Source organism: Coffea eugenioides, chromosome 9, assembly GCF_003713205.1.
Source record: "Coffea eugenioides isolate CCC68of chromosome 9, Ceug_1.0, whole genome shotgun sequence".
Lineage (NCBI taxonomy): Eukaryota > Viridiplantae > Streptophyta > Magnoliopsida > Gentianales > Rubiaceae > Coffea > Coffea eugenioides.
Genome location: NC_040043.1, coordinates 4,283,844 through 4,293,197, shown reverse-complemented (window position 1 = coordinate 4,293,197; position 9,354 = coordinate 4,283,844). Strand labels below are relative to the sequence as shown.

The 9,354-nt window shown below is 34.9% G+C and overlaps 1 protein-coding gene across 2 annotated transcripts; it reads right to left on the bottom strand.

Moving 5' to 3' along the window:
• Window positions 1-718: 718 nt before the first annotated feature.
• Window positions 719-4,628, bottom strand: LOC113783325 (elongator complex protein 6). Of its 2 annotated transcripts, none has more exons than XM_027329423.1 (5): window positions 4,351-4,628; window positions 4,137-4,209; window positions 2,291-2,499; window positions 2,052-2,198; window positions 719-1,331 (listed from the first exon to the last, which is right to left on the bottom strand). In XM_027329423.1, the coding sequence occupies exons 1-5, from the start codon at window positions 4,591-4,593 to the stop codon at window positions 1,209-1,211; spliced, it is 795 nt and encodes a 264-aa protein (XP_027185224.1). In that variant the 5' UTR covers window positions 4,594-4,628; the 3' UTR covers window positions 719-1,208. The 2 variants fall into 2 exon arrangements, with proteins under 2 accessions (XP_027185224.1, XP_027185225.1); XM_027329424.1 differs by having other exon boundaries at window positions 2,291-2,493.
• Between the last annotated feature and the right edge of the window lie 4,726 nt (window positions 4,629-9,354).

Sequence of the window (9,354 nt, the reverse complement as noted above, 5' to 3'; positions counted from 1 at the left end):
TATTGTTCAGGTCAAGGCGTAGTGATGAATGGTGAATATTGAATGGTGCTTCTGTTGTTTTGCATTACAGTTAGAGAACGAGGAAAATTAGGAGTTGTGCTTAAATAACACGTGAAGCATATGGGCATGTGCTTAAATAAAGAATTACCTCCATAATTATAGGCCACGCTCCCCAATTATTAATTGTTTCAATTGTTAACTTAAAAACTCTTTTCCCTACTCTGGTTAATCAACCTTCCTTTACTTCTTTGACCTTTACCTGTTTTTTTTTTTTTCTTCTAATAAGGATTGTAGAAAACTGATGAACCATGAAACTTCAAATTTCGTGCCGAAGAATTTGAGACAAAAAATCTCTTGTACTTCATTTAAAATGCAATAATTCTAAATTAATTTTTTTTTCTTCTCCTAATTTCCCCCCCGGGGCGTAATGGATGTTAAGATTTTTAACCATAATTCTTACTGATGTGTGTTTCTAGTTTACCGGTCTAAGGAAAAAAAATATTTTATTTTACTGATAATAAAAAGTGTATAATCGCGTTACACAATATGTATTTTCCAAAACCAGATTATATACTCCACATAAGGATTCCATGAGATGCACCGGGGGATTGTTGCTCTTAGCGTATGCACGAACCATGCAAGTTCTACATTGTTTTGAGATCGAATAACTTTCATATCTCCATCCTCCCCATCCTCATGAGTAATGACAAGGATTGTGTTTGAAAATCTTAATAAAGACCAAAATAAGCTAAATTTGGGATTTCTTAAAATCATACAATTTGTAAAAACTCCAAAAAACTAGTCCGACTGAAGAAACCACTTCTCCCCTTTTCAATTGGATTTTAAAGGGTTGTCTCGTCTGTTGCTGGATAAGAGATTTTAAGTCATTTCCCGTTCCGGCCTGGTGAGAAATCACTGCTTGAATAAGATGTCCAACAAGAACTAGCCGGAATCATGATGATTTTCCAAAATTGGAGCCCGTGACGTGCTTGCAAATGGCTAACAAGAAGAAACAGGCATTGCAAACGACCATCTTCGCATCATCCTTTAAATTCTGAAGGTATACAGCATGATGACAACCACCAGCCAATTAAGAGTAATGTTGATGAATTTGCTAGCTTCCTTAGGACTGGGAGTACCAGTTGCACCAGTTTCCCACCAAAAAAAAAATGCATTCATGCATTACATTTCACAAGGATATTTAGTATTCAAGTCCGACTCCCAGGATAGAAATATTCCACGCAATTTTCTTTCACCCTGAAATGGAAGTTGCGAATCTTGCCTTTTGAGCATCCAGAACCTTGACAAATTCCCTTGTTGAGAACAGTTAACTGGATGGAAAACACAACATGATCAATCACAAGCCAGCTCAGAAGAAGTACAAAACAAATTGAAGAAATAAATTTACTCATATTTTTTTTCCAGCTCTAAGAATGTATTACAGAGAATCACGTCAGAAGGGCCCTGCAGGATCTAGAGATAAACAGTTCAAAAGTTTCCAGTGTAAAAGCCAGTTCAGACTATAACCATTCGTCAGTTTGAGATGATGCACTATAGACAGACGAGGAAAAAAGGGGCATGGTTCAGTACTTCTAAATTGGACAATGTTATTTGATTTTAACTCTTCCAATAGCTTATAATTCAAAAGAGGTCATAAGGCTTAGTAGAACTTGATCTCAAGAGAGCATGCTTTGCTGGTCGAAGGAACTACATTGGACTCGTAACATTAACTTTTCTCCTCAATAATTATATGCACCTACACAAGATTATGAAGATGGGTGGGGAACCTGCTGCTACTTCATGTTTTACACATGCCTATCAAATGCAATGAAAAATGAGAGGAAAGAGACCATCCTTATCCGTTGCCTGATTAGCACTCAATATGTACTTTTTCCAGGCCTGATTATGTTCCAGAGTCAATTTCTAACACTTTACAAGCAACAAGTTTAAAAGTTGTTACACAATCAAGGTTTTCTGCTAACACACAACAGTTACATGAATGGGATGAATCACACTGAAGACACAAGGAAAAGGTTTTTAAAAAAATGTACCTGGCCATGAACATCAGTTGCCAAACCAGTTGCTAAAGGTTCTGCTTTTATGACTATATTTGCAAGGTATTCCATTTGAAGAAGTGGGCTAGGCACGTCCACGGTGGAATAAACATCCTCGTGATTAAGAATGATAACCAGACAATCCTGAGGAAACAATTCAAGCATAACATTTGGCTTATAGCAGCAATATGTGCCTACACACAACATTCCAAAATAAACTTCAAATGAAGTCTTACAAATTGTGTTGCTAAACTGTAGCAGTAATGAAGAAAATCTAACACGAGATTTGACGAGCCACAAAGAGCCACTTCCATAAGAGAGATATCATCAATCATAATAGTACTATTCTTGTAGCCTTCACGTGATGAACACAGTTCCACTGTTTTCTGAATTTTCCCATACACGGAAAGAAGCAAGTCTTCCGCACCTTTCTCTCCATCTGTTACTAATCCTCAATCAAAGCAAAAATGAAAACTTCAGTGATTCAATTGATATAAAGAAAAAACAAAGTCTAAACAAACTATAAGTACCAAATTTAGTACTCAAGTGATCTCAAAGGAAGCAAAGATATGTTCTAAGAATCACAGTGGCCCTCAGTATTTCAAACGCCTTTTGTGGCTACTGATTTTGACAAACCACAATAAGAAAAAGAAAAACAAGGGCATAAAGAAAGACATCTTTAATCAATATCCATAGTATCAATATTTAGTTTTAGCATCCTTTCTTTTTGACTTTGTTTAAATGGTCACATAAAAATAACAACAGAACATCTTGCAATCTTAGCTGAACCTATAAAACAAGTAAAACTACCAGAAATTGAACTACTCTCACCTATCACCCAAGATAGTTAAATTACCATGAAAAAGACCAATTACACTACATTCTTCCAGGAGGTTAAGTATATCACGGTTGCATTACATCTCCATAACAGGCTAAGGCATTTAGATCCATTTATACCCAAAGTACCCTCAACACTATTTTATTTTCATTTTCTGTCAGCATTGGCTGTACTCAATTTCGTAAGAGATGCATCATCGCTAGAATTTAATTCCAAGTTTAATTAAGAGTGCAAGTTGGAAAAATTTTTAAACTTAAATCACACTAGGAGTATAAGAGAGTTTACAACTAAACTAATGCGCCACCAACATGGACATGCTCTTTCTTAAATAAAACAAGGTGAGGAGCACAACAATACAATGACTCTAAGAAGGAATGACAGCAGACTGGAAAGAAAAAGTAATGAGTTTTGAGAATGGAAAAGTATGGCAAGGAAATGTTCCCCCAATGAATGGCTGTACTATTTTGAATACCATACCATGTTTTGTTTATCATGAGAATAAAACTTGAATCCTGACAAATATATCAGCAATTATCAAGTTATTAACCATAGCACACAGATTGAATCATTGGCATTCTCCAATACTAATGACTTCAACAAAATATTCAATTGTACCTGTTGCAGGACATATGAAATTTTGTTTTTACATAACAGGTTTGAAAAATTATAAAAAACTATACTTTACTGTGCACTGAATACAACAAAATGTTACACACTAAACATCACTTGATTTTAAAACTTACAGTAGGATTAGATCCATGTTAAAACTGACTTCAAAACTCACATTTCAGAAAATTCGGCCCATTAGAAAAAAATGACACTCCTCTTAGGAGTCAAACTGAGGCAGGTTTGCATATGGAGTCTATCTGCTGACAACCCTTTATGACATTGCATTACGTGTTCAAAACAAATGCATAAATCAACGCCTCGTTTGTCATGCTTCCAATTCGTTAACATAAAAATCTACATTCAGGCATCCTAGCATCAGTCACTGTACTACTTATACCGGAACTTCAAAGCCTTTGCAATGTTATACTAGTAAAATTAATAAGTACGAATGGCAGAAAGTGCAGGTCTTTCTATACATTTTTCCAAGAACCGATTAAAAAGAATTCAAAACCTTGCAATGTCAGCATATCAGTCGAAGCAAAGTTGTTACGAAACGAAAAGCCGGCAAAAGCAAAATAGATAAATCAAAATTAGAAAGAAAAGGTTAATTCAAATGATAGGACTGTTATTCGCACCTGGATAATTAAGATTAAGCATGTCATAATATACGAATCGTTTATTCTCCTTTTGCACACCTAAGTTGCACCCCTGGAACATACCAAAATTTTAACCTTTTAACCTCCCTATTCGAATTTGAAAACAAGTACTACATCAACCAAGAAGAAGAAAAAGGAAAAGAAAGAAACTTTTCCAACAGAGTAATGGGAAAGCAGTTGCAGTAGTTAGTACCATTTTGCGGAGGATCCGATCGTAGTGGGAAAAAGGATGAGCGAAGGAGAGAAAAACGACAACGTCATTGGGGCGATTTGGGGAAGAAAGACGACGTTTGATGAGGTGGTGGAGAATGAAAGCTCCACTGGTCTCCACGCGGTCCTCTATCAGCAGCAATAATCCGCCACCTCCGCCGCCGCCGTCGTCATTGAAACCTAGGGCTTCGTCCAGCAGATTATTTGCTGAGTTGCTGCTCATCATTCTTTCGACTCAGCTGTCTGTAATTCAACTTCTTCTTCTTCCTCAGTTCCTCTAGCTCTGATTCTCCAGCTCCCGCAGCCCTTTTTCCGCTTGCCTATGTTCCTTATGTTTCACGTGAATTGCACGTGATCAGAGGAAACGTGTAAAATGTTATCAATCCAATTGGCCACTCCAAATGCAAGTAGGCCTGACATCAGGGGGCTACGAACAAAATGTTTTCAATTTCTTGATTCAATGACCACTCACGATATAACTGGGCCTGCCACCAAGTCCAACCTCATATTAACAGGAGGCCCAATAAGCTTTTAGAAATATATTTTTAAATTCCTGTTAATTTTGCTATAGTTTTATCAAGAAAATAGCAAATGGAAGATGACAAATCATTTTTGTGACTATACTTTGAAAGTTAAATATTTGAGGTCAATTTGTTTACTATTTTTTTCTTGTGAAAGAAAATAAAGTATATAGGACAATTAACAGTAATAATAGAGCAACGAAATGAAATAAACACAATAAAATAGTTGTTTTCTATGGTGCTAACTAGTATGCAGGTAGTGAAAAAAAATTTAGGTAAAAGTATTTCCTTTTCTTTTTATATTTTTTTTGGGACAAGTGTTTTCTTTTATTTTTCAATAGAAAACTCAGCAAACACGAATTTTATGATAAACTCTTTCCTTTTTTTTAAGGGTCAATTGGAGGATAGTGGAGGTGGCACTCTATTGTAGATTTACACCTATCACCCTCAAAAAAAAAAAAAAAAAATTTACACCTATCAAATCTTTAGACATTTTCACCAACTAAATGGTATCCTTTTGGACCGAAAATTTTAATTGGGCTTTCTGCTGGAACTTGAGATCGCATGATATCAAAGAGGAGGGTCATTGGATTGGTCCAGTAAAAGCCAAACATGCCCCGGCCTACTTCTCAACTCATAACCCATTATATTTTCTCTCCTGCCACTTTTTGTAAAAAATCCTTAGAGCTTCTTTTTTGTACCCATTTTACATCTAATAACACATTTGCGCTTGACAAATCTTTACAATTATTTCACTGCCTTTTGTGCAGTAACAAGGATAAATCTTTTATGTACTGTTACTGTATACGCTAGCGGGTCAAGATGCACGCTAAATATGTGAAGTTTGGTATTTAAGTTCAATTGAGGTGATATATTATAGTATGCATCTAGACCTGTTAATATATAAACTGACAGTGTAAGAAAGTTTAATCTTAGTAACCATATGGATTTATCCATCTTCCTAAACTTGCTTATTTTACGAATTAAGACTCATATTTAGCTTGTCATGCTTGCTCAATGCAGTACAAGTTCATACCCATATTTCAGATAAATCATTCGAGTGCTATAAGCATCCCGTACGTCAAAACAGATGATAGGTATTTTGTCATAAGGAAGAAGAAGATAACAAACCCTAATTGTACAATGATCGTTTATAACACTACCACCACATGTCAATTTATAGCCCCCACCAACTCATCCATCTTTGCCATTACCTTAGCCGAATCAAACATACAATTTCTTCTCTGAGACAAATACCCAATAAGTAGAGGTATTAATTGGAGAGACATAAAAAAAAAAAAATGGACTATAGGACTGGAGTCTCCTATCACCTGACCTGGCCTACGTCCCTCAAAAAATTCAAAAAAATTTGCTTCCAACCAATTATTACTACTACAAAATTTGGCAGCCATATGGCACCAGCTGGCACTGTCAATATCCTCTGTCTTACCAATACATGTAAACAACTAAGTACTAGTGTATTACGTTCAGTTTCTATCCATGAGTGTATGCTAAGAAGAAAAGCTTCAATCATCATCAATCCATCACTATATAGCTGTTTAAAAAATGACATATTGTTGTGTGTGTGTGGTGCGTGCTTAGAGGGAAATCTCACGTACTGAACTTAAAAAAGTGTGTTTGGATAAGAGATTATTTGAAATAATTTTTTGAAAATATATAAGGGAAAAAAAAGTTCAGAATTTATCTATGTAACGTGAATACGACCGTTGCTCGACCAATAAGATTGACGTTAAAAATAACTAAAAAGTCAAGATTTTTATCGATCTGGGATTTTAACCCAAATTGATTTTATGGTCTTGACAAAATCGCAGTCATCAAGCTGTGACCAAGGGGCAGCAGATCAATTTGCTTTGAAGTTTTGTACTTAACCATCATGCCGTTGCCTTTTGAAAAAGGAAAGGCTAGCAGACATTCCAATAAACAAATGGCAATCACGGATAAGTAGGGTTGCATTTTTAACTTCTATTAAGGTCTAGACTTGGCCTTTTCTTAATCACCTATGATGCTCATTAACCTAACCTAACTAGGTTTCTACCTCATACTATAAAGAGTATTATGCATAATCTTAAAAGTTGTTCTGATAATTATGCATGGTGCAAAACGTTTAGATGAGACCTCGGTCTAGTTTTAGTAGGAATTTTTTTAAAAAAAAAAAATTAGTGCGTTGCTGGAAAATGAATTTATTAATCAATTAAGCAATCAAATTAGAGCCCACCATTACAAGAAAATCGAGTGGGGGCAGTGGAGCATGCATCCATCAAATACTTTTAAAGACATATGTATAATGGATCTCATGACTCAATGAAGTTTAAATGATTCAGAATTAAAAAAAAAAACAAAAACTAGAGTTCAGTGTTGATGTCTTGGTTTTCATTTGTCCTATTGAGAATTTTTGGATATGAAGTCTCAAATATATAAGTAATTCTAGTGGATTGCGTCTTAACTATAAAGTGGATGGAAAGGTTATGGATTAATATTGTATTATGTGGTCGGCATTAAATTATTGGTTCAACTGGGGGCAGTTAAAACAAAACGGCATGTAAACATTTAGATTAAGGGCTGAATTGAAAACAAACCAATCTTCAGGTATTGGTTAATGATGATAACCAAGTTCATTCCATATGTAATACGTTTAATTAATCTTCATTTTCTTTTTCTCAAAGCATCTTAATTATATGGGTGTCCAAACGTGGGCTTGTAATGAAATGATTATTTGATTAATCTCCCTGTTTAATTTAGGGTTTCTTCTCGTCAACACGTTAAATATTGTAAACTCAAGCTTACCAAAAAATTTTTCCAAACTATCATATGATAAAATTAATATTATTCTAACAATACGTAGCAGGTAGAAGGGGTAGAAGAGTACGAGAAAAAAGAAAAAATTTGCATATGTATAGTGGCAGCAGAGTACACATAGCCATGCAACGAGGATGACAAATCACCCACATTCTCACCGAGTATGCTAAAGTTAGCGGCAGAATAATTCACAGGAGACAATAATCTAGCTCTCAATTTTGGTCAAATTTTTTTAGAAAGAAAAGGTGCGTGTGTTTATATATATATATAAACACACAAACCTATTCTTTCTCAAAAATTTTGGACTAAAAAGGTGAAACAAAGATATAGGGAAAGACTAAAAAGATGAAAGTTGAGGAAATTATAGGGGTCAATTGATGTAGGAGTGAAATACTAGGATGTATGAGCAAAAGACAAAATCTGAAACACGGTTTGACAAAAGTCAGTTCAAAGCCTCGAATTTGCCGCCTAAAGGTTTTCTCAAATAGATCTTTTTCCCGAATATTTTATAAAGCATTTATCAAGTGTTGCAGTCCCCTGCAACTGGAGTTTTATAAAGCATTATCGAATATTTTAGTGAACTTTTTGCCAAAATTTTTTTTTTCTTCTCTCCTTTCTTTTTCTTCCACCCCATACCTCTACCCATCACCGCATCCACCAATAGCCGGCACTTCTCCCTTTCACCCTCTCCTCCTTCCCTCCTCCCTCCTTCTCTCCCTCCTCTTTCTTCACTCCCCATTGAATCGCGTAGTCAAGAGAGGATGGGAGAGAGGGAGTAGGGATGTAATCGAGCTCGAATTTGAATTCAAGTTCGAATTCAAACTTTTGAAATTTGAACTTAAATTCAATTTTATTTTACATTACTCGAGTTCAAGAGCAAAATTGAGTTCGTGCTAATCAAACTCAATCGAGCTTGTTTGGAGGTTAATCGAGTTTAATAAATATAAATTTATCTTTCTATAAAATTTTACAAAGGGTCAAAAAAGACATTTCATACTAATAAATAAAAAATAATATGTGTGTGTGTTTGTGAAGTTCGATTGAATTCGATGAGCTTTCAAACTTCGCATATTAAACTCGAACTTGATTCCTCAAATAATTCGAGCCGTTTGAACTCGAGCTCGAACTTAGCCAATGCGAATTTGAACTGGAACTTTGACTAAACAAACTCACGAGGTACTTAATTAATTTCGATTCGTTTGCACCCCTTAGGGAAAGAGAAAGAAGGAAAGAAAGGGAGGAGAGCATAAGAGAGGAGAAGAGAGAAGGAGAGAGATGAAAAGAGACAGATTTTAAAATCAAAATTAATGATTTTTAATTTGGCTCCCTAAAAGCATGCCTATCCATTACTAGCATAGATTTGTTAAAAAACTAAAATAAGAAACCCAATAAGTATCAAGCAAAAGAATCATTGAAGAAATAAATAGCTAATTTTCGTTAATTAGAGTCGGGTTGTCTGATATTTTAGAAAGATAGAAGATTGTTGTTGCTAAAACAGCCACATGAACAAAAACGAGTATACACCGCATAGATTTTTTTTTTTTAAAAAAAAGCTCAAATTAGAAACCCAAAAAGTATCAAGCGAAAATACCATGTCCACTTACTCAATACGAAGAAATAAATAGCTAATTTTGTGTTTTTTTTTATTG